This window comes from Nicotiana tabacum, chromosome 10 (genome assembly GCF_000715075.1).
Source record: "Nicotiana tabacum cultivar K326 chromosome 10, ASM71507v2, whole genome shotgun sequence".
NCBI lineage: Eukaryota > Viridiplantae > Streptophyta > Magnoliopsida > Solanales > Solanaceae > Nicotiana > Nicotiana tabacum.
Window position 1 is genome coordinate 70,500,367 of NC_134089.1, and position 25,557 is coordinate 70,525,923.

At 38.2% G+C, this 25,557-nt stretch overlaps 1 protein-coding gene across 1 annotated transcript; it reads left to right on the top strand.

The window, feature by feature from the left end:
- The first annotated feature begins 9,715 nt into the window (after positions 1 to 9,715).
- Positions 9,716 to 17,049, top strand: LOC107763434 (digalactosyldiacylglycerol synthase 1, chloroplastic). Its single transcript, XM_016581924.2, has 7 exons — positions 9,716 to 10,445; positions 12,045 to 12,077; positions 12,483 to 12,570; positions 14,428 to 14,912; positions 15,006 to 15,272; positions 15,428 to 15,777; positions 16,367 to 17,049. The coding sequence occupies exons 1-7, from the start codon at positions 9,840 to 9,842 to the stop codon at positions 16,890 to 16,892; spliced, it is 2,355 nt and encodes a 784-aa protein (XP_016437410.1). The 5' UTR covers positions 9,716 to 9,839; the 3' UTR covers positions 16,893 to 17,049.
- The last annotated feature ends 8,508 nt before the right edge of the window (positions 17,050 to 25,557 follow it).

Consider the following 25,557-nt stretch of genomic DNA (forward strand, 5'->3'; position numbering starts at 1 on the left):
CTCCTCTATTGCTAGAGGTTGAGGTAGAAGCCGAGGGAGGGTTCCAACCTATGGTAGAGGACGAGGATGTCCTAGAGTTGCTCCAGCTATGCCACCAGTGAATTTAGTGGAGGATCCAGTTATTGAGGAGCAAGGCGAGGTGCCTGCAGCGGAGCCAACCCCAACAGATTTCATGTCTGCGCTAGGATTTCAGGAGGTCATGGGCCGTATGCTGCGGTTCATGGATTCTATGGCTCATGCTGATTTATTTCTAGCGGACCCAGCCACGTCTCAAGTGGGAAGGGGAGCATAGACCCTTACCGCTCAGGCCCCTGGGCATGCAACTACCGTATATCAGACCCTGGATGCACTACCCATGGACGGAGCTCAGCTACTTGCAACAGCTTTACCTGAGCCTAGACCAGCTGCGGCCGGCGAGCCGCAGAATCTATTGGACAGATGGACGAGGCTACACCCTCCTATATTTGGAGGTGAGCAACATGAAGACCCCCAAGACTTTATTGACTGGAGTAGGGACAAATTATACAACATGAGGATATTTAAGTCCCACGGGGTGGACTTTACCACTTTTCAGCTTGAGGGCAGGGCCCGTAGATGGTGGCAGTCCTATCTTCTCGGTAGACTAGTAGGTTCTTGTCTCTTGACTTGGGACCAATTCACACGTATTTTTATGGATAGGTATATTCCACCCACTTAGAGGGAAGAATTGTAGTTTTAGTTCGAGCAGCTCCAATAGGGTCAGATGTTAGTGACCGACTATGAGGCGAGGTTGTCTGAGTTATCTCACCAAGCACTTATGATACTCCCTGCTAATGTTGAGAGAGTGCGGAGGTTTGTTTCTGGTTTGCACTCTTGTATCTAGGCTACTATGGTCCAAGAGGTTGAGATGTTGACTTTTTACGAGCTAGTTATGGAGATAGCTCGGAGGATTGAGGGTGTTTATCAGCGGAGCCAAGAGCAGATGCCACGTGACCGGTGATTCCATTATTATAGAGGTTCAGTGGTACTCCGTCTGGGGCAGAGGTAAGTTTGGGAGAGGTCAGCCTAGCAAGCCCACATATCCAGCACCGTCGCATTCTCGGGGTGCTCCAGTGCAGCCCTATTTCAGTGCCATGCTAGAGATTTCCTACTGCCCACCAACTATTCAGGGTTCCTCCAGTGGGTCTTTAGGCCATTAGGGTCAGACTTTAGGCCAGCAGTCCGCCATACCGAGAGGTTGTTTCGAGTGCGGGGATCTTAGTCATGTAAAGAGGTTCTGCCCTAGGCTTAATGGCAAGGCAATGCAACATGGTCAGCAACCTATGATTACAGCACCAGTAGCCACACGAACTATCTGGCCGCCCAGAAGCGAAGGGCAGGTAGGTAGGGGCCATCCTAGAGGTGGAGTCCAGTCAAGTGGCGCTCCAACTAGGTTCTATTCTTTTCAGGCCAGACCATATGCAGTGGCCTCAGATGCCGTGATCACATGTATTATTTCTGTCTGCGGTAGGATGCTTCAGAACTACTCGATCCAGGTTCTACATATTCATATGTTTCATCTCAGTTTGCTCATTTCTTGGGTGTTCCTCGTGAGTCATTAGGTTCTCTTGTTTATGTGACCACTCCCGTGGGTGATTCTATTGTTGTGGATAAGATCTACCGGTCCTGCATTATTAGTTTCTGTGGCTATGAGACTAGAGCAGATCTTCTGTTGCTCGATATGACCGACTTTGAGATCATCCTGGGCATGGACTGGTTATCTCCATATCACACCATCCTTGATTGCCATGCCAAGACTGTTACCTTGGCGATGCCAGATTTGGCTAGATTGGAGTGGAACAGTTCGTCTGTCAATGCATCTAGTCGGATTATCTCTTTCCTGAAGGTACGAAACATGGTCGAGAAGGGTTGTTTGGCTTATCTAACTTATGTTCGGGAAACTTCTACAAAGACTTCGGTGATTGATTCAGTGCCCATGGTTCAAGAGTTCTCCGATGTGTTTCTTCTAATCTTCCAGGCATGCCACCAGATCGTCATATTGATTTTCGTATTATTTGGCTCCAAGTACCCACCCTATCTATATTCCACCGTACCGCATGGCTCCGAAAAAGTTAAAGGAGTTGAAGGAACAACTTGAGGAGTTACTAGCAAAGGGTTTCATCAGACCGAGTGTATACCCTTAGGGTGTAGCGGTGTTATTTGTGAAGAAAAAGGATGGGACTATGCGGAAGTGCATCAATTACCGCCAGTTGAACAAAGTTACCATTAAGAACAAGTACTTTTTGTCGCGTATTGATGATTTGTTTGACCAATTGTATGCCACCAGATCGTGATATCGATTTGGCTCCAAGTATCCAGCCTATCTCTATTCCACTGTACCACATGGTTCCGAAAGAGTTGAAGGATTTGAAAGAACAACTTGAGGAGTTGCTAGCAAAGAGGTTCGTCAGACCGAATGTATCGCCTTGGGGTGCAATGATGTTGTTCGTGAAGAAGAAAGATGGGATGATGCGGATATGCATTTATTACTACCAGTTGAACAAAGTTACCATTAAGAACAAGTACTTGTAGCCACATATTAATGATTTGTTTGACTAGTTTCAGGGTGTTAGGGTGTTCTCTAAGATTGACATGAGATTGGGGTACCATCAGTTGCAGATTCGGGATTCGGATGTTCCAAAGACGGCTTTCCAGACTAGATATGGCCATTATGAGTTTCTAGTGATTTCTTTCGGTTTGACTAATGCCCCGACGACGTTTATAGATTTGATGAACAGGGTGTTCAGGCCATATATTGATTCATTTGTCATTGTCTTCATTGATGACTGTCATGCTCCAACCTTGGGAGGCGTTGCTGGTACCCGATGCCGCACTGGCCCGAGCGAACCACTCTGAAACTCATTCATTTCTTTTGTAACTATCATGGGCCAACATGGCCACAACTCGTAATGTACAATTGTAAGTGGGCAACATTGTATCACTGAACCATTTTTCTTAAAACATGAACACATATGGGCCGTCAAGGCCTTTGACATACTGTACAAAATGAACCTCTATCTACAAAGCCCCTAAGATTATTCGACATTAAATGGGATAGGGCCCATAATTCTGTAGCAAAACTTTGATACGATGACTCATAAACTCGACTGCACTTCGAATGAGGTGGAGTCTTACCGATCCTTCGTTGAATGCCAATCTTGTCTACTATGAGGGCTCGTCAAATTGATTATCTATACATGTAGGCATGAATGTAGTGTCCCCAACAAAAGGACGTCAGTAGGAATAATGTACTGAGTATGTAAGAAATGTAAATTAGTATATAAAAGACATGGAGAAACATGGAGTAAAAGACTCAACCTGTAAGTCTGGATAGCTCTATATATTATGAAATAATTATAGTGTCATGCATATGCGTATGAATGTCATGTCGTGCATAGGTACATGTTTCATAAAATCATCAAGCTTCTGAGGGCATCCCATCATATCATCTCGGCCACTGTGGGAAAAATCATCAACATATACCAGCTGATCAGGTGGTGGTGCGTATATAACGCCATAACCTTTCTCATATCCCATATACATATATATATATATATATATATATATATATATATATATATATATATATATATATATATATATATATATATATATATATATATATATATATATATATATACACACATATAACGTCATCTGGTCATGGGTCAATGTGCATGTATAAATGCATGAAATGCATATGAAATACGTTAATAAAATCTCTTGGTACGTCATAAGACCATTATGCCTCTAATTAATATCATGAAATAAACTTTATCAACTTACGTATTTTCTGAGACTCATGAAAAGACAATAGAATAATCAAGAACATACACATCTCTAACATTTTTACGAATAGAGTACTTTATGAAAGTTGTGCATTTGCTCATTTCGTTTGTATAATTTGGATCATGCCAAAAAGAAAGAAGAGATAGTCTTAACATATCTGATTATAAGTCTATAAATATGCATGGTAGGTAAATATTCAGCAGCTCTCATTCCGTTGTATATTTTTTTCACTTCAAATATGTCACCAGCTTGTGCAAATGCCTCAAGCATAAAAAATGGAACTCTTACTAATCTTGAAACCCATATCTTGTAGTTCCTAAATTAGAACATATAGCTCGTTTAATCTACCATACAAAATTAATGCTTGCATGAGATTGTTGATGGTATCCACTATAGGAGAAGGACCATTTCTCATCGTGGTATTGAAAATAGCTCTAGCTTTCTCATAAAACCCACTTAAAGCATAAGCTTGTATTAATGCATTCCAAGCCGCCCTCTCTATCACACCATGTCGTTCTTCTAAAGTTGTGACAACACTCTCTACCTTTTTAACTACTTTCAGCTCTAATATCTTATTAGTTAAAAATTGGACCCTTTTACGCCAATCTTTAGCCCTTTTAAATGCAAGTTTAGTCATTTTCTTAGCCTTAGTCCAACTAGGCCTACCCAATACCTCTTGGTTTTCATCAACTCAACTTCAAAAGATCACACACACACACTTGTATATGTATGAATATATGAATATGTGAGGTGTGTATAGAGAGAAAATTTCTATGAGGGGTATAGAAAATGTTATTTTGCTTTCTTGATAACACATTTTCACCAAAGGAGGTATGACACTTACCTCTTTAAATATTACCACCTATTTAATGTTGTAATAGTCACTTATTTGAGCCAAATCTTGTTGCCACGTTAGGGGCTTCATCTTTATCCAAATATTCTTAAATAACCTCCCACTAAAATTTATTAATTACCCACATAATTAAGAATTGTCTCAAATTACTTAAAATTTTATATATTTTTAATATATTTTATACATCCTACTATCACAGTCATATGGTACCTTGTTTGGTACTAGTCCATAAGTATCAAGTATTATAGCTCGAACCATATTTTATCCCAAAATGACAAATTTTGACCAACCTCATTTTCTTCAACTCGTTTACCCTCTCACCTTCACGATTTTACTTATCATTTGTTATAAATATCATAAATACCTATAATCTCAAAAAAAAAAAAAGTCTTGTCGTCATCTTAAAGTACTACTTTTACAAATTTACAATATTAAAATAATAAATCGTGGTACCATATAAAATCAATACATATACTATTATTTCGTTAAAATATCCATGTAAAAATACATATATTTTCTCAACTTTTAATTTTGCTAATCTCGTATAAAGAGTACAAATTCTCGTACGCTTAATTCTTAAAATGATAAAAAATAACCTTCTTTTCTTGCGAGAAAATAATTTCTATCTTTGTTTTAGATCCTCGTATTTCCACGAGTAATGATAAAAAGGGATAGATATGATCTTTATGGTTGTAATAATTATAATGACTACTTATGTTTTTTTAAAACCTCGCTTTGATAAGACCTCATTCCTAAATTCATATGACGTTTTTTTTGAGATCTTAAGATGTTAGACACCTCTTATACTAAAAATATCATTTAGTACAACTATTACAAATTTACAAGAGTAATATTCATTTATCTAATCAAAATCAAATTAGAAATCATGTTTTTACAATCTAACGTTGTTATTCTTCTTCTTTTTCTTTTTAGTTGAGTAGACATTTTAATTGATTTTGTAATGTTCTATAACCGAGTATTTTATATCTTTGAAGTCCCAATAGGTCAGATATATTTTCTAAACAACTATGTTTTACGTCAGCAAAAATGACGACATGAAAATTTTGGTGTCTATTTTTTTGTGTTGCATATAATCCAAAATAGATGTTATACACTAATGTGTGGGGAAGCAACTCAAAACATTCCTTCCAACCCTATATCAAAATGGTCGAGAAAAATATGGTCCACTATAGGAGACTCCATTACTTGTCAATACTAATGTTCTCCCCAACCTACAAGACACAAACACAGATTTGATAGAGAAGGGGAGCAAGACATCTCTAAGGAACTATTCTACGCTAACATAATATCTAGCGGCATCAAGGTTGTTAACTTACAGGGTCTCATAATAATAATGTCTTAAAACCTCTATAACTTCCTAATAGACATAATCCCTTCGAACTCATGTGGATTTACTACGACACATCCTAATGCTAAGGTACGGTATGTAACATCCTTCCCCCTTTAAAACATTCATCCTCGAATGTTAAATCTTTGAGATTTCCAAAACATTCGCTAACGTCTCCTCTGTATACTAAACTAAAACCAAACCTCTATCTGAGCTCTGGACTATTTACGACCTTTTTGTACTTGAGTATTCGTATCTTCTTCACCTTTACGTTACTTACCTTTCAATCTTGCATCATATTTTTATTTATTTCATAACTTCCCTTCCACATAAGTAGAAATTACATCTATGTCTTAAAGCTCTATTGTGATAGCACCTCTAGTGCATACAAAATTCGGTGGAGACTTTATACTAACTTCTTATGGCTTATCTCTATGGCACGATTTGGAAACAAAAGAAGGGTAACATTTCCTAAATGTCCTATAGCCTCTTAATTATAAATATGGCGCGCAACACACCTATAAGTGAGACTCTACTAGATACAATTTTGTAGACTCCCTAGGATACGACCCACTCTGATACCACTTTGTCACGCCCCAACCTTGGGAGGTGTGGCTGGCATCCGGTGCCGCACTGGCCTGAGCGAACCACTCTGAAACTCATTCATTTCTTTTGTAACTATCATGGGTTAACATGGCCACAACTCATAATGTACAATTATAAGTGGACAACATTGTATCACTGAACCATTTTTCTTAAAATATGAATACATATGGACCGTCAAGGCCTCTGACATACTATACAAAATGAACCTCTATCTACAAAGCTTCTAAGATTATTCAACATTAAATGGGACAGGGTACGGGCCTACCCATATTTCTGTAGCAAAACTCTGACACGATGACTCAGAGACTCGGCCGCACTCCGAATAAGGTGGAGTCTTACCGATCCTTCGCTGAATGCCAATCTCTTCTACCATGAGGGCTCGTCAAACTGATTATCTAGACCTGCAGGCATGAATGCAGCATCCACAACAAAAGGACGTCAGTACGAATAATCTACCGAGTATGTAAGGCATGTAAATTAGTATATAAAGAACATGGAAAAACATGAAGTAAAGGATTCAACCTGTAAGTCTGGATAGCTTTGTAAATTATGAAATAATTATAGTGTCCACGTCGTGCATAGGTACATATTTCATAACGTCATCAGGCCTCTGAGGGCATCCCATCATATCATCTCAGCCACTGTGGGAAAAATTATCAACGTATACCAGCTGATAAGGTGGTGGTGCGTATATAACGCCATAACCTTTCCCATATCTCATATACATATATATACGCGTATATAACTTCATATGGTCATAGGTCAATGTGCATGTATAAATGCATGAAATGCATATGAAATACGTTAATAAATTCTCTTGGTATGTCATAAGACCATTATGCCTCTTATTAATATCATGAAATAAACGTTTTCAACTTATGTATTTTTCTAAGACAGATGATAGAATAATATGACACATGGGGAATCAAGAACATACACATCTCTAATATTTTTACGAATAGAGTACTTTATGAAAGTTGTGCATTTGCTCATTTCGTTTGTATAATTTGGATCATGCCAAAAAGAAAGAAGAGATAGCCTTAACATACCTGATTATAAGTCTATAAATATGCATGGTAGGTAAATATTCAGCATCTCTCATTCCGTTGTATATTTTTTTCACTTCAAATATGTCACCAGCTTGTGAAAATGCCTCAAGCATAAAAAATGGAACTCTTACTAATCTTGAAACCCATATCTTGTAGTTCCTAAATTAGAACATATAGCTCGTTTAATCTACCATAAAAAATTAATGCTTGCATGAGATTGTTGATGGTATCCACTATAGGAGAAGGACCATTTCTCATCGTGGTATTGAAAATAGCTCTAGCTTTCTCATAAAACCCACTTAAAGCATAAGCTTGTATTAATGCATTCCAAGCCGCCCTCTCTATCACACCATGTCGTTCTTCTAAAGTTGTGACAACACTCTACCTTTTTAACTACTTTCAGCTGTAATATCTTATTAGTTAAAAATTGGACCCTTTTACGCCAATCTTTAGCCCTTTTAAATGCAAGTTTAGTCATTTTCTTAGCCTTAGTCCTACTAGGCCTACCCAATACCTCTTAGTTTTCATCAACTCAACTCTAAAAGATCTCTCTCTCTCTCACACATGCATACACTTGTATATGTATGAATATATGAATATGTGAGGTGTGTATAGAGAGAAAATTTCTACGAGGGGCATAAAAAATGTTATTTTGCTTTCTTGATAACACATTTTCACCAAATGATATAAGGTTCTTATCTCTTTAAATGTTGCCAACTCAATGAAATGACTTGTAGAAGCTTCTTGATTTGATGATATTAATAAATCGATCTGAAATAGTGGTGGATAATATTCTGTACAAATTTAACTTTTGAGAAGATGGTATACAAGGTTGGAATGCGGAGACTCAAAAATTTGAAACAAGGTTTTCATGATGGGGAGTAAAATACGCGATGCACTCTTTTTTCCTTACTAAGGTTTTATTTCCACGGGGTTTTCCTTACAAGTTTTTAATGAGGCACCTAGCAATGCGTATTAGGAAATATGTATACTCTTTTTTCTTCACTAGGATTTTTTCCTTGTAAGATTTTAATGAGGCACATTATCTTTTAATGAACATCCAAGGGGGAGTGTTATAAATATATATTATATTATGGATGTTCATTTAGTACTCCATTGTAAATAAGCTTCATGAAGAAGCTTATCCATATGGGACTCCGCCGTAAATATGGCTATCTATTTAGTACTCTATTGGAAATAAGCTTCCTGAAGAAGCTTATCATTTCGGTACTCCGTTATGGATAAATATTACCCCCGACAGAAGATTATCTATATCTGGTACAATAGTAGCTTACAAGCAACTTACAAGAAGCTTACACAGCAGCTTGCAGTAGCAGCTTACAAGTAGCTTACACAACAGCTTACAAGCAACTTACAAGCAGCTTACACAACAGCTTGCAGTAGCAGCTTACAAGCAGCTTACACAGCAGCTTGCAGCAGCAACTTACACAACAACTTACAAAGTATCTTGCAGTAGCAGCTTACACAACAGCTTCCTTTCTTCTATAAATAGAGGAGATTTCAGTTCATTATGTACATGAATTTGAAATTGAATAATAAATATCTCTCTACTTGTTTTTGATTTCTTTACTTTAAAATCTTTATTTTATAACAAAAGAGTACTACTCCTTCCGTTCCAATTTATGTGAACCTGTTTGACTGGGCACGAAATTTAAGAAAAAATGAAAATTTCTGGAATTTGTGATTTTAAACAAGTCAAAAAGGGGCCCAAAGTAGTTGTGTGATTATAAAACTTCTTATTAAGGATATAATTATAAGTTTAAGCTAAATTGTTTCTAAATTTAAAAATTAATCATTCTTTTTGGAACGAACCAAAAGAAAATAATTTTTACATAATTGAATTTGTTACACACAATCCACAAATTCGCAATAAATTTCGTTCACACACGAAACCCAATTAAGTAGGGTCCGCACACAACACCAAATCCATGTCACCAAATTCCATCCGTCCACGTCCTCTCCGGGGAATCTATTGAAGATGGGAGTCATCCTACGTGTCATCCCACCAAAGCTATAAAATCATCAATAGCCGTTAAGTTTCCAGCCACCCATTTTCTTCATCCCCAGTTTCTGTAACAGAGCACTCCCTCCCAGAATATTCCTTCAGTAGAAAAACCCTAGAAAGCTTCAACTCAACTGAAATCTGATCAGAAAAATGATGAATTTCAAGCCGCCGGAGACCAGAATGACATCGTCCCCGGCGGAGAAAGCCTTGTCGTTGATTTCTAAGGGATGGGAAGAGGTACGATCATCTGCGGACGCGGATTTACAACTCATCAAAAACCGAGCCAACTCGTTCAAGAACTTAGCCGATAAGGAACTCGAAAATTTCATTAACTCAGCTTCAAAATCACCCTTCATTGTCCCAACTATTACGGCTTCTGCCACTACGGCTCCGCAACCGCAAGAGATCGACTTCGTGAAGAAGCTCCGGCCTAAATTGTCGGAAATACGTAGGGCTTATTCTTCACCGGACTTTAAGTGGGCCCCAAAAGGGAAGCTTCGAATTGACCTGTCAAGCATTAAGAATGCGATTGTGGCGGAGGAGGAAGAGGAGGAGGATGAGAGCTTCGGGAAATGGAGGAGAGTGAGGTTTAAGGAGGAAGTGCAATTTGGTGATGTTAATTGGGAGCCAATTAAGGCTTTTAGGACTCGGCTTAGGGAGCTGGAGGAAGAGCTCAAGAGCACAAGTTCGTCATCCGTGGATATTTTTGAAGGGATTAAGAATAGTGAATTTGTGGAGAAAGTAAAATCAAGCTTGGTAAGTAGGTTTTTTGGTCCGTTGTTATCATCTCTGATTATTTACACATATGGTAGTTTGGGTTATTAAGTTATTCATTAATATTCTGTTTAATACTCTTAAGAATCATGTAGTATTTTGTGTTTACACCAACCAAATGAATGCATAACATGTCATGACATACATTTTATCACTAAATTATTAGTTAATTAATAAACATTCTCACCTTAATTTATGGCTTAATCATGGTAAATTAGTATAGTTTGGTATAAACACCAGGTGCGGGTAAGTCTAAGTGGCGTTTGATGGGCAAAATTTAATTTTCAAAATAATTTGTTTTTGCTTCGTTTTGGCTCAAAGAAGGCAGTCCAGTGTATGAAGTATCCCATATTCATGGTCTGAGGAAGGGCCACACCTCAAGGGGATGTAAATGCAGCCTACCCTGACTCGAGCATTAGTGGTTGATTCCACGACTCGTATCCGTATGTATAGGTTACATTGAGACAACTTTATTGTTACTTTAAGGCTTCCCTTCATTGCTTTGTCTTGCCCGTTTTTGCAAAAAATAAAGGACTTTTTTCTTAGAAACTTTCAAAAAAATGTTTTTGCCCAAACGTACAAAATTCAAAAGCTGAGTGCAGATTTTTATCCACGAACATTCACCGATTTGTTTGGGCTGTTTTTGTAAATTAAAAAAAAAGTTGGTGAAATTTCCTTTTTTTTGTTTTGGCAAAAACAGCACAAACAAATCGAGTTTACAAAAAATGAGATAATATACCTTAGGTTTAGAATTTTTCCAACCAAATGCCACCTAAATTTCACTTTCGAACTTCAGGTTTTTCAGCTTGTCCTAATTTACTGGAAAAAGAAGTTGGGTGTTTGCTTCATAGAATTGCTGTGCAGGAATGATAACATAGAGATTATTAAGCGGTCAATAAATTTACTTTCACTGGGATTTTTATGCATAGATTGCAGTACCAAAGTCGAAAATTAACTCTACGCTGGTATTGCTAATACACATTCTTATTCTAGATTCAATCATGTATAAACAGTGTGATTCTGTTTGTAGAAATTTTGGTAAGACAGAACTGTCCATCAAAAGTTGTCACTTCATGAAATGAACCTTGAGTGTGATTCTCCTGGTTGAAGTTTTCATCTTTAATAATTGCTCTGTAGGATCCATCACCAACTCTGGTGTCTCAACTCTATTTGCAAGGAATCTCTCTTATTTTTGAAATCTTTATTCGTGTGGATTGGTGTGCGTGAACGGCCCAGTTTGCTTTTTTCTAAGTCATAGCATATTTTTTCTAGCATCCTTCTAAATTTTATTTTGAATCCCGACAATTTGTCAAATAGGTCGGAGTTTCTTCTTATTTGTAAGTCAGTGCTTGATGAGCTCTATATTACTTCATAAAAAATGATTATTTTTGGTCCTGATGAAGGAAAAGCTTGGTCTGCATAACTTGTTAAGAATGATGCTAGTCTCAATCTTTTCTTTCTCTTCCTTCACCATCCAGTGACTTGTTTCTTATCATGGCTTTCCTTACTGTTCACATTATATATTGATCTGGTTTCACATGATTAATCTGTTGCTAATGTGTTTGTCTAATAATGTTCCAGAAATCAATTTGCAAGGAACCAGAAGAGACAACGGTTGGTGCCTTATCTTTTAACATCATGAAATTACAATTACATGATTTTGAATGTGGTTAAACTTTTCAGCAACAGTATCTTGCAATTAATGATTTGCTTAGTAAGTCAGGAGAGGATGAGAAGTAAGGAATGGAAGATGAAAGGAAAGCAGTACCTCTACATTGTTTGGTTAAATAAATTGGAAATTTGACGAGCAAATCTCAGAGAGGAGAAATTGGGCTAGCGATTACATGTCAAGTGGATCTGTCTTTAGATTTACATCTTTATTCAAAATTTGATACAATATATTTTAACTAGGAAATTGACTGAGGTTTAAGCTATTGCTGAACTTAAACAATGGACTGAAAATTCAGTCAGACTGAAGACTTTTTTTCTGTTTTCTTTACATGCTCTTTATTTGTGCAGGGAGTTCCCCCCCTGGATGTACCGGAGTTGTTAGCATATTTGGTTAGACAGTCAAGCCCATTTTTGGATCAAATTGGCATAAGAAGAGGTAAGTCTGTAAAATGGTTACTTTATCAAAACAAAAAGAAGGTCTGTCAAATGGTTGTGGCTTCCATAAACTTGTTGATGCAGCCTGGGATTGTGTTTCTCTAGTTTGTTATACTCAGTGTTGTAAAAAACGTGCGCTTCTCGCTTAAAGCGCTGAAGAGACGCGGGGCGAGGCTAGTTCGCTTTTCTGCCATAAAAGCGACTCACATGAAAAAAGCGCACGCTTTACCCTGTTAAGCGAGAAACGCAGCGATCCAAAAAGCGCAAAAAAGCGCGCTTAAGCGAGGTTAAGCATCTGTTAGGTTTTTTTTTTAAAAAAAATTGGCAAAAACTTAAACACAAACAAACACTTCTTCTCCAAGCGACTGCTGCTCCAACGACTGCTTCAGTGCTTCTTCTCTGTAAGTTTCTTCTTCTCTCTCCTTCTCTTCTTCTTCTTCTTCTTCTCTTCATCTCTTCTTCTTCTTCTTCTTCTTCTTCTTCTTCTTCTTCTGCTTCTTCTTCTTTCCTGTTCGACTCCTTTCCTCTTCTTTTTTCTATTTTTTTTTCAGTTTTTATTGCTCTATTCTTGTGCGGTTGTGCCCTAATTTCTGCTCTGTACTTTCTATGCTCTGTTTTTCTCTTCTTCTTTCTATTTTTTTCACTTTTTATTGCTCTGTTTTTGTGCCCTAATCTATGCTCTGTTTTTCTGGTTTGTATTTCTCTGGTTCGGAAAAAAATTTCACTGTTCTGTTCTGTTTTTTTTTTTTTTTTTTTTTTGTGGTTGTTGATTGTAGTAAATTCAATCTTATTCAATGGCATCAATTCTTGATTTAAGAATTGAAACATTTGCTTAATATGTTATTTTTATTGAGTTCTTGGCCATTTATCTATGCCTATTTAATTTTTTTTATTAATGTGTTAAATTGCGCTTCACATGAAAAAAGCGCGCTTCTCGCTTCGTTGAACCGAGGCCTCCTCGCTTTTTTCCGCTTCTCGCTTTCCAAAACACTGGTTATACTTGCTGTATTCCCTCTGCATTTGGTCTCTAAAATTGCTACTATCATCTTAATTTATGGCATCTGTGAGATTCATCTCGATGTAGTTCTGATACTGAAGTAGACATGCTCCACTTGAACGACATGAGAATATTTGAGGTCACTTTGATCTAGATGCTATTGACATTTCTGGTTTGAAATTCCATGTGTGCTTCATCGTTTAACTAGTTTGGAAGTAGGGTGGATGAGCTGCAGTCGCATCAAGGTGTACAATACTTATCATCAATGTTTTTATTATATACCAGTACTGAACTGTTATGCATAAAGTTCGATGTTACCTATAAATAAATCAAATTTTTTCCAGCAAACATCATGGTACTAATGTATTTCACTATAAATGACATTTCTTTGTGTATATCTGGTCTAGCCCTTCAAGTTTCAATCACAACCTTACAGCAACAAAAATGCATTAGATTCTGTTTAATGGATTCTCGACATGATCATGTTAAAGCTGAATTTTGTGTGAGATAGTTGTTGTTCCATGTAGTTAGTTTAGATTGAACCTTCAGTTATCTCATCAGTTGAATTACTTCTCCGAGATTTAAACTCTAATTCCTTCCAGGTTTGTTATTATTAAAAGTCTTGTTCATAATGCTGTTCCAAAATCTCAGATCTCAATGTTACTTTTAATACTTGGGATATCAACAAAGTTCATGTGTAATCTGATAAATTGATTTGAATTATTCAATTTTTTAACTTTAATAGACCATGTGCATTTTGTTGAATCTCTCTAGCCACTAAAATTGGTTTGATACTTTCTAACCTTGTCTCCTCTACTGAAACCTTATGCTATTTATCTGGATCTTTTGATTTCCTTGTAGATATCTCAGATAAGATCGTGGAAAGTCTGTGCAAAAAACGGCGGAACAAACTTTTATTACGTGCTTTACCTGAAGGGGAGTCTTCCCTGATTGAAGGCGACAATATGAATGATGAACTAGATTTACGAATTGCCAGTGTACTTCAGAGTACTGGTCATCATTATGAAGGTGGGTTTTGGAGTGATTCTACAAGGCAGAACCTATCAGATGGTAAAAGACATGTAGCCATAGTCACAACTGCTAGCCTTCCTTGGATGACGGGAACAGCTGTAAATCCTCTCTTCCGAGCGGCTTATTTAGCCAAATCTGAAAATCAGAATGTTACACTGTTGGTTCCATGGCTATGTAAATCTGACCAAGAACTGGTTTATCCAAACAATCTTACATTTAGTTCGCCAGAAGAGCAGGAGCTTTATATACGCAGTTGGCTTGAGGAAAGAGTCGGTTTCAAGACTGATTTCAAGATTTCGTTTTATCCGGGGAAGGTATTCCTGGTGAATTAATTGCATAGTATTCAGAAAAAGAAAAAGAAACTACTGAAATGATGTGATTATTTGATACTTGTTTTCCTCTTCCAGTTTTCCAAAGAAAGGCGAAGTGTACTACCAGCTGGAGATACTTCTCAGTTTATACCATCAAGGGATGCTGATATTGCAATCTTAGAGGAACCAGAACATCTGAATTGGTACCACCATGGCAAACGCTGGACTGATAAATTTAACCATGTTGTTGGTATTGTCCACACAAATTATTTGGAGTATATCAAGAGAGAGAAAAATGGGGCTCTTCAAGCTTTCCTCGTGAAACACGTAAATAATTGGGTCACTAGAGCACATTGTGATAAGGTAATATTTGTACATTTTGATTGAGTTCTCCAAACTGTAGAAGAAAATTGTTGATTAACTTGTGTGGACCAAATGATGCATTAGCACTTCAAAGTGTTTATCATCTCCGATTATTTTATGTTGGTCCTAATGGAAATGCTAACTTCCTTGTTTAGGTTCTTCGTCTTTCTGCTGCTACACAGGATTTACCTAAGTCTGTGGTCTGCAATGTTCATGGAGTCAATCCGAAGTTTCTGAAAATTGGAGAAAAGGTTGCTGCAAAAAGACAAGGTGGTCAGCAAGTTTTCTCTAAAGGTGCATATTTCTTGGGCAAAATGGTTTGGGCGAAGGGTTACAGGGAGTTAATAGACCTGTTAGCAAAGCACAAAAGCGATCTTGATGGTTTTAATATGGATGTATTTGGTAATGGGGAAGATGCTCATGAAGTGCAGAGTACAGCTAGGAGGTTAAATCTGAATGTCAACTTCATGAAAGGCAGAGACCATGCAGATGATTCTCTTCATAGGTAAGAATCCTTCAAAAACCAAAAAGAAAAACCTTTTCTGCCATTATATGAAATTGTAGAGAGCGGACTTTATTGAAGTAACCTCATGGAATCTCCTAAGCAATGATTACAATATGTATGTATGACTTTATTGAGGATGTCCTATTGGATCTCCTGAGCAGTCATTCTAAGGCACCACGGATGGATTGTTTTACAGAATTTACATTATTTAGATATTTTGGTCGATTGTGGCAAAATAATATATAGCAAGGATACTTCGAGATAAATTAAGCATAGGTTCTACCTACAATATGCAGATTATGAGAACGAAGTACACATTCTTATTTTCCTTTTTTTCACATTTTTCTCTTTGCTGTTTGTTCGAATGAGTGCAATACAGACACACACACACACACGAACACACTCTTTCTTTGATTTGAAAGCATCTTTGGGGATTTTTCTACATTTTGGTTCTTTAAATTACTTGATTTGAGAGGCGATTATTTTTCTGCATTTTGTTTGTTGCGCTAATCGTCACATGCCTAAAGATGTACCCCGCATCTAGTACTTCATGGTTTACTTTTTCTGACAGATAAATTTTTGATTGCAGTTATAAGGTCTTCATAAATCCTAGCATCAGTGATGTACTGTGTACAGCCACAGCTGAGGCACTCGCTATGGGGAAATTTGTAGTTTGTGCAGATCACCCATCTAATGAGTTCTTCCGGGCATTTCCCAACTGCTTGACCTATAAGACGTCTGAAGACTTTGTAGCTAAGGTTAAAGAGGCACTAACGAATGAGCCTCAGCCTCTCAGTCCCGAGGAACAATATAAGCTTTCATGGGAAGCTGCAACTCAGAGATTCATGGAATATTCTGACCTCGATAAGGTTTTGACTAGTGAAACACGCAGGGAGAGGAGAAGCAGGAAGGGCATGGGAAAATCAGTTTCCATGCCTAACCTTGGAGGGATGGTTGATGGCGGTCTGGCATTTGCTCATTATTATCTCACAGGGAACGAGTTCTTGAGGTTGTGTACCGGTGCAATACCGGGATCACGGGATTATGACAAGCAGCATTGCAAAGATCTCCATCTCTTACCTTCGCAGGTAGAAAACCCGATATATGGCTGGTAGATGTATACGTTATTGACCTGTATATCATTATTCTCAATGTGTACCATAGGTGTGAAGTTCTTACCTATATCTTAGGTTTCATTTTGATGATTTTTTTTAGCTACTGATGCAGTAAAAACTGCAAGAATAATAAGTAGGATGTGAAAATTTGTAAAAATATGATGTATCCTCTCGTCTCGCTCTAGCTTCCTTCTTTGAGTTTCAAGGTAATCGTACCGATGGTACATCATCAAGTGTTGGATCAAGTTCTTTTAAAAGAAAAAAAAATTGGCCGGGTTGAATATTTCCATCACATGGAGACGCAACCAATAGGACCCCCTTATGCTGTTGTCAATCTAATATGCAACAACGTATCCGGTATTATCTTACACCGTGGGGTTTGGGGAGGGTAGTGTGTACACAGACCTTACCTCTACTTTGTGATAATAGAGAGCTTGTTCCAATAGACCCTCGGCTAAGGAAAGCATAAGCACCACATTAATGAAAATATAGACAAGAAGGGACAGTACCAGAAAGCTATATAAACGCAGAATAAAAATAACAAGTTAGTAAGGTAATCAACAATGAAAGAAAACAAAGGTTAGTCATAAAAACCTACTACCAACGGAAAGCGAGATTGTGTGTCAATACTACTATTATGAACACTCTAAACTACCTACTCTACTGCTCTAATCCTCGACTTCCATACATTTCTATCAAGGGTCATGTCCTCGTTCAGCTGAAGCTGCGTCATGCCTTGCCTAATCACCTCTCCCCACTTCTTCTTTGACCTACCTCTACCTCTCCGTAGTCCCTTCAATGTCAACCTCTCACACCTCCTCACAGGGGTGTCTATACTCCTCCTCCTCACATGCCCAAACCACCTAAGCCGCGCTTCCCGCATCTTGTCCTCATAGGGGCCACACCGACCTTGTCGCGAATAACCTCATTTCTGATCCTATCTAACCTTGTGTGCCCGCACATCCATCGGAACATCCTCATCTCTACTACCTTCATCTTTTGGACATGAGCGATCTTGACTGGCCAACACTCCACCCCATACAACATTGTTGATCTGACCACCACTCTATAGAACTTACCCTTAAGTTTCGGTGGCACCTTCTTGTCACACAAAACACCGGAAGCGAGTCTCCCTTTCATCCATCCCGCCCCAAAACGATATGTGACATCTTCATCAATCTTCCCATCCCCATGAATAATAGACCCAAGGTACTTAAAACTCCCTCTCCTAGGGATGACCTACGAGTCCAGCCTCACCTCCCCTTCCCCTCCTTGAGTCTCACCACTGAACTTACACTCCAAGTATTCTGTCTTGGTTCTGCTCAACTTGAAACCTTTAGATTCCAGGGTCTGCCTCCATACCTCTAATTGCGCGTTCACACCGTCTCGCATATCATCAATCAATACAATATCATCTGCAAATAGCATGCACCACGGCAACTCCCATTGGATATGGCGCGTCAGTACGTCCATCACCAGATCAAACAAAAAAGGCCTGAGTGTCGACTCTTGATGCAACCCCATCATAACCGAAAAATGATCTGCGTCCCCACTCACAGTCCTCATTCGGGTCTTTACTCCATCATACATGTCCTTAATCAACCTAACATAGGCAACAAGTACACCTCTAGCCTCCAAACATCTCCACAAAATCTCCCTCGGAACTTTATCGTACGTCTTTTCTAAGTCGATAAACACCATATACAAGCTCTTCTTTCTCTCCCTATACTGCTCCATCAATCTCCTAACAAGGTGGATGGCTTTTATAGTCTAACACCCCGGTATAAACCCAAACTGGTTCTCGAAAATAGACACACTCCTCCTCATCCTTAACTCTACCACTCTCCCCAGACTTTTATAGTATGGCTAAGTAGTTTGATACCCCGATAGTTATTGCAATTTTGGATATCACCCTTGTTCTTGTATACAGGAACCATCGTGCTCCACCTCCACTCTTCGGGTATCTTCTTCGTTCTAAAAATGACATTAAATAACCTAGTGAGCCACTCCAAGCCTGCCTTGCTGCACTCTTTCAAAACTCCACCGAGATTTCATCCGGTCGGTCGCTTTGCCGGTGCTCATCTTACGCATAGCCCCTTCAACTTCATCAACTTTAATCCGCCTATAATACCCAAAGTACAACGACTTCCGGAGAGTTCCAAATCACCCAATACAATGCTCTTGTCCCCTTCCTCGTTCAAGAGACTATGGAAGTAGGTCTGCCATCTTTGACGGATAAGCCCCTCATTTAACAAAACTCTACATTCTTCGTCCTTGATGCACTTCACTTGGTCCAAGTCACGCGCCGTCCTTTCTCGCGCCTTGGCTAACCTGAACAACCTCTTATCCCCACTTCGGCCCTCGAGTTCCTCATACAAACGACTAAAAGCTACAGTCTTGGACGCCGTAAATGCTAGCTTTGCCTCTAATCTGCATACCATAAAAAGCAAACGTTGTTAACTAATATTAGCCCTCTTGGTTTAAATACGAGTTCTCCAATGCTTAACAATACACCGATTATAATGTAGAGATCAATAATGCATGCAACATAATGCTGAGATATTTTTATTAAATATTTGATTTTTGATATGTTACAAATTAATATACAGTGTGTAACTTATAATTGTTTATATTGTAAACAAAATAAAATATTAGTTGCTATTATGGGGTTTATTTAATCGTTATAGGGTTATTAATGCATTTATTACTAATATTCATACTCTCATTCCACATGGTGCCATGTTTATAACAATACTAGCCTTAAGATACGCGCTTTGCGCGTGTTCACCAAGTCAATGAATGAATAACTTTAAAAAGATAAGTTCAAACACGAATTACACTTTTAATGACATAACTATATTTTACAAGAAAATAATTATACAAAATTGGCACATATACAATAGTTATATATCTAATTCAGGAGAAAAATGTTTCTTGAATGGAACTTTGAAGTTGCTCTACGAAATTCAAATATGCATGTTCCTAGCGTATGTTAAAGAAAAATATCATAAATAAATTGTTTAGTTTATATAATTTAAATTTTAATTAATTTTAATATCCTAAATATTAAGACTTTCTATATAATATTTCAAATAAGAATGTGTTAATAAGCAAAGTTTTAGTTGACCTTAAAATCCTAAATCTTTGAAAAATAATTAAATAATTTTGTCTAATATGAAATCTATATTCAAAAGTGTTACGATACATGCTTTCTCTAACGCGCAAAGCAATTCCTAGTCTATAGCACATGCGTTACGCGTGTACCAGGTTCGATAAAAATATAGTTTTAAAAATAACATAACTAATATTCAAAATATATGCTTGAGATAATTAAAAGATCTTCTTTTTTAAATTATGGATTGAGAAATTATAATGTGATGCTTGATATAGGCATATAGCTATAAAGCTCTCCTAGTGAAGGTAGATGATTTGCGCTTTTAGTATAGTATTAGTTTCAGTGTACATGCGTTGCGTGTGTAAGCCGTGTCTGTTTGAGAAAGAATTACTTATCACGTGAAGGAACTATGTGTAATAGTAATTAATGTCCAATTTGGATTCAACATAAAATTGAAATGTAAAAATGAGTGTAAATACATTGATGTAATAATTGAATTCAAATAAGGTCGTGATATGTATAACATTTATAATTATAAGTAATATATTGTAAGAGTTAATAACATGTTATGTTGTTCTATCTTGCTAATATCTCTTTGTAGACAATATTCTTGGTGTATGTGCCTCTTCGTTTCTTCGGTTGCTCTGTCACGACCAAAACTCTTGTTGTTGATACCGATATACCTCTTGAGAGTGCAACATATAGTAGCCAATATGAAAAAATATGTTATGGCAAGTACAATCTAATTGGAGTTGATTTGGGAAAGAAAATTCTCATTTCGGAAGCTTTAAGTTGAAAGAATTGACTAAGATTGGATTTTTGAGTAAACGACCTCGGAATCGGGATTCGAAGGTTCTAGCAGGTTCTTATGATGATTTCGGACTTGGGCGTATATCTGGATCGAATTTTGGAAGACCCGGGAACGTTTCGGCACCTATGTGGAAGTTAGCATTTTTGGAAGAATTTCATAAGTTTGGGTTGAAGTGCGTTTCAGTGTTATCAATGTCTGTTTGGGATTCCGAGTCTAAGAATAGCTCTGTATGGTGATTCTGGTATTAGGAGCGCGATCGGAAGTGAATTTGGAGGTCCGTAGGTCATTTTGAAGTCATTTGGCTAAAGATAGAAATTTGAAGGTTTTTGAGAAGTTTGACCGGAAGTGGACTTTTAGATATCGGGGTCAGAATCCAATTCCGGAAGTTGGAGTAGGTTTGTAATGTCAAATATATCTCATGTGCAAAATTTGAGGTCAATAGGACGTGATTTGATAGATTTAAGCATTGAAAGTAGAAGTTTAAAATGTTAAAGTCCATTAAGCTTGAGTTGGAGCGCGATTCGTGGTTTTAGCATTGTTTGATATGGTTTGAGGCTTCGAGCGGGTCCGAATTATGTTATGGGACTGTAGTGTGAGATCGGACGCAGTCCCGGGGGCCTCGGGTGAGTTTCAGATGTGCGTGAGGAGTTGGAACACACCAGATTTTCTGGTGTTCTTGGCAGCAGTTGTAGGTCTCGCAAATGCGAGAAATAGTTCGCATTTGCGAACTCGCATTTGTGAGTGAGGCTTCGCATTTGCGAAGGAGCCTAGCTTGAGGCAGAGTTCACATTTTTGAAATTTGATCGCATTTGCGACCTCATTAGGGTTCACATTTGCGAGCTCTTAGTTGCATTTGCGACCTTTGCAAGGGAGGCCCATGTTCGCAATTGTAATGGTTTTGTCATATTTGCGAACCAGGTGTCGCAAATGCGGCATCTGAGGCCTATGCACAGCTATTAATTTCGAGACTTAGACCCTTTAGCTCATTTTCTTTCATCCTCTTAGGCGATCTGGGAGATTTCAAAGAGAGGATTTCAACCTAGCATTGTGAGGTAAGTTATTCCTACTTAATGTGAGTTTAATACTTGGGTTTTGGGTAGATTAACACACTAAAATGAGTGAAAATCATGGGATTTGAGTGAAAACCTAGGGTTTTGATAAAGTTAGATTTAACCATGAAATTTGTTATGAAATGAATTAGAAATCATATATTCTTGAACCTTAGGTTATGGGTAACAACTTTCTTCAAAAATTTCCGGAATCCGGACACGTGGGCTTAGGGATGAATTTTAGGGACCTTGCATTTAGGATTGGAAAATTGGTTTAATAATTAGAATATAAAATTTTTAGTATGTATTGACTAGTTCTTACCCTATTTGAATAATTTTGGATCGTTCGACTCCAAATTGGAGGTTTGAGCGCGTTCTTGAATTGGAATATAGGCTTCAGAGTGAGGTGAGTTTCCTTTCTAACCTTGTAAGAGGCAATTGTCCCCACATGTGAGTTAATTGGTTATGTGCTCCTATTTGCGGGGGCTACATACGCACGAGATGACGAGAGTCCATGCGTAGCTACTATTATGCTTTAGTCCGGATAGTTTAGGGCCCAAAAGCATGCTTTCTTGTAATACTTGCAACCTTGTTGACAAACATAAAATTCTTAAAACATATCGAACGTGTAAATGAATTTCTAAAAAGGGCTAGACATCATTTCTTGACTTTTAAAAGAGAAATTTGCCTTTTCCTGAATATTTGCTCCTTGATGAATTATTGATTTGATTGTTTTAATGTGTTTATCTATTGTGGAACGGGCCGAATGCCTCGGTAGATTAAATAAATGCTTCTATGGTTTGCACCATTCAACCCTCTGGCAGTGCACAGTTTAAATATTGTTGGATCGGGCCGTACGTCCTCAACATGATTTGCGCATGCTTGTAATGCTTGCCTTGAAATTTATTGATATTGATATTTGCCCTCCTAGCCTTGAGATAATTGAAAATTTATAGATTATGAATCCAGAGACTTTTAATATAAAAAGGAACTTTCACCTGTTCGTGACTTATTTGAAATTATTGTCATTCTTAATAAATCCATCATTATTCACATTAATAATATATTATTATTGGACCACCAGTAAGTGTCGAAGTCGACCTCTCGTCTCTACTTCTTCGAGATTAGATGGGATACTCATTGGGTACACGTTGTTTTCATACTCATACTATACTTGCTATGCATTTTTGTTGCACAGGTTCATATGTGGCTAGTGACTTAGTGGCATAGCGGCATGGTTGATACGGAGACTTAGGTGAGCTGCACTTGTCGAGACGACCCGCAGCCATCAGAGTCTCCTTCAGAGTATTGTACTGTATTTTCGTTTCTGTCCACTTTGTATACCAGACAACTACTGTATTTTATTTCATTCCCTTGTAAATGCTCATGCACTTGTGACACCGGGTTCTAGGATGTCTATGGGTTTATTCAGAAATTTAAAATTGTCAAATGTTTCATTATTTATTCAGTGGAGTTTATTATTTATTATTCATTTGTTTAAAGGAAATGATTTCAAAACAAATAAAGTGAGAAAATTCTAGTAAATTGTGGTTGGCTTGCCCGACAGTGGTGTCCGGCGCCATCACGACCTTTAGTGGATTTTAGGTCGTGACAACTTCGTATTAGAGCACTAGGTTCCCTTAGGTCTCACGAGTCATGAGCGAGTCCAGTAGAGTTTTGCAGATCGGTATAGAGACGTCTGTACTTATCTTCGAGAGGCTACAGAGTTAGGAGCACCTCCCTTCTTGGTTCCTCATCGTGCGATTTGATTCTTTGAGGCTTTTGCCCTTGTTTCCTTCCTACTCAATCTTACGCGACGTGAACCACTTGTTATAAATCGAGAATTGAAAAATTGTAATGGTACTATAGATGTGGTGCGGGATATTTCTCCCGGTATAGTTGGTTGGGCTATTGTCGTCGCCTTGCGGAAGGATTTTTCTATCGTTTCGGCTCGGTAATGGTGCTTCTAAGAGCTTGGAGGCTATGCATAGGTTGCTATGATGCTTATGATTGGTTATTGCACAGTATTGACTTGACGGTAGGATACTTGCCTATGTGTTGGGGCGGTGAATGATTTGAAAGGAAGTCTACTCAATGCACGATTCAGAGATCGGATATCTCATTTCCGGCGGAGGAAAACCAATTGGGCTATAAATGTTCAAGTTTTGTTTGATGGAGTAACGAGACTTGGTATTTTCGAGCGTGGTGGAATTTTCATTTGTGACGTGGTATCGTCGTCCTCGATTGAATATGTTGAGTTCGCCGATGTTATGGTTTTCTTTAATTCACATTGGGGCAGGACATTGTGAAATAATAATGGAGAGGCGACTGTTAGAGATTGCGATGTGCGGTGGTTCAAGACTGAATTGGTGTTTCTAATGTTGATAGCTCGAGAAAGATGATCTTCAAAAAGGTTTAAAAGTGAGTAGCGGTCTATTGGTTCAAACGCTACCGAGATAAATTTCGATCTAAGGCATTAGCTGAGCAGCAAAGGATGATGAAGGACGTATGAGGAGTGTCATACGATGGTTAAACTTCTAGAAGACCAGGTGCAAGAAGTGGAGGTCGAGTAGTTACTTAAAGAAGTGAGTTTGCCCAAAGTGGGAGAGCGGCAAAGCAGTGTGTGGATTCAGTGGCTGGGTCTATGGACTTGATTTGAAATATCAGCTATTATACGGCGTGAGATTTGATATGACGGGAAGGAGTTGCTTGATATGAAGGAGGTTACAACATAACTTTGAATTGGAGGATATTGTCGCACATTTAGTTGATGTCCACGAGGAGTGAATGGACTTGTGCAGCTGGTGAATGAGCACGGGCTCAGGTGGGTCATCTCCTGTGAGCAGATCAGCGTTCGCGTGGTTGACGAAGCCTCTGCGAAGAATCCTACTGGCTATCTGGTGGAGGGGTCGGATATGTGAACATGGTTAACGATTCAAAGTATTCATAAATGGTGTTATAGAAAGATTTCAAGAACTCGGCGGGATGGTTGTGCTAGATCTATGTCAATATGAGATAAAGAATACGGGTGAATTCCAGAGACTGTGTATCAGTGGCTTCAAGCTAAGTGGGAGAGTTCCACCGTCTATGATTGGGTTGCATGGTTAACTACTTGCGAGATTTCTGGTTATTAGCATATTAATGGGTTATTTCAGCTACGGGAAAGGAACATAAGTGGTAATTCTAGCAAAGGAATTGTTAAATGTGTGCTATGGTTGGCCTTATTGGCTCATGTTCAGACTTTGGAAAGGATTCAGGAATTATGCCTTATATAGATGCGGGTTTCAAGGGAAGTGATTCTGCCGGGTTCTTTGCCGAGAGGGTATTCATGTGCTAGAAGATTCATGGAGTTGATTATATTCGGGGCCAAGTCAGAACGGGTGGCTCTCAACAACGGTCCTAGTGAATTCAAAAGTTAAAGTGTGGTTCCTAATGATTTCAAGCCTATAAGTATGGTTAAGAATCAAGCTTTTGTAGTAGCTTATGAGAAGAGGATTATCAGAATGGGCATACTGGTTGAGGATGCGAATGTGCGCACAAGAGAGGTATAAAACGGTTCATGGGATTGGAGACAACGTGGTCTCGTGATTCAAGGTCACTCGGGATGAGTGCGGATGGGGTGTGTTATGTGTTGAATGGACTTATTATTATTTCTAAGGCAATCAAGGATAAATTGGAAGAAGATAGATT

What these genes read in the sequence shown, in the direction of transcription:
- LOC107763434 (XM_016581924.2), top strand. Translation starts at nt 9,840, where the DNA reads ATGATGAATTTCAAGCCGCCGGAGACCAGAATGACATCGTCCCCGGCG. An exon ending in AGAAAGTAAAATCAAGCTTG is followed by an intron (nt 10,446 to 12,044) that starts GTAAGTAGGTTT and finishes ATAATGTTCCAG; the next exon opens with AAATCAATTTGCAAGGAACC. An exon ending in AGGAACCAGAAGAGACAACG is followed by an intron (nt 12,078 to 12,482) that starts GTTGGTGCCTTA and finishes TTATTTGTGCAG; the next exon opens with GGAGTTCCCCCCCTGGATGT.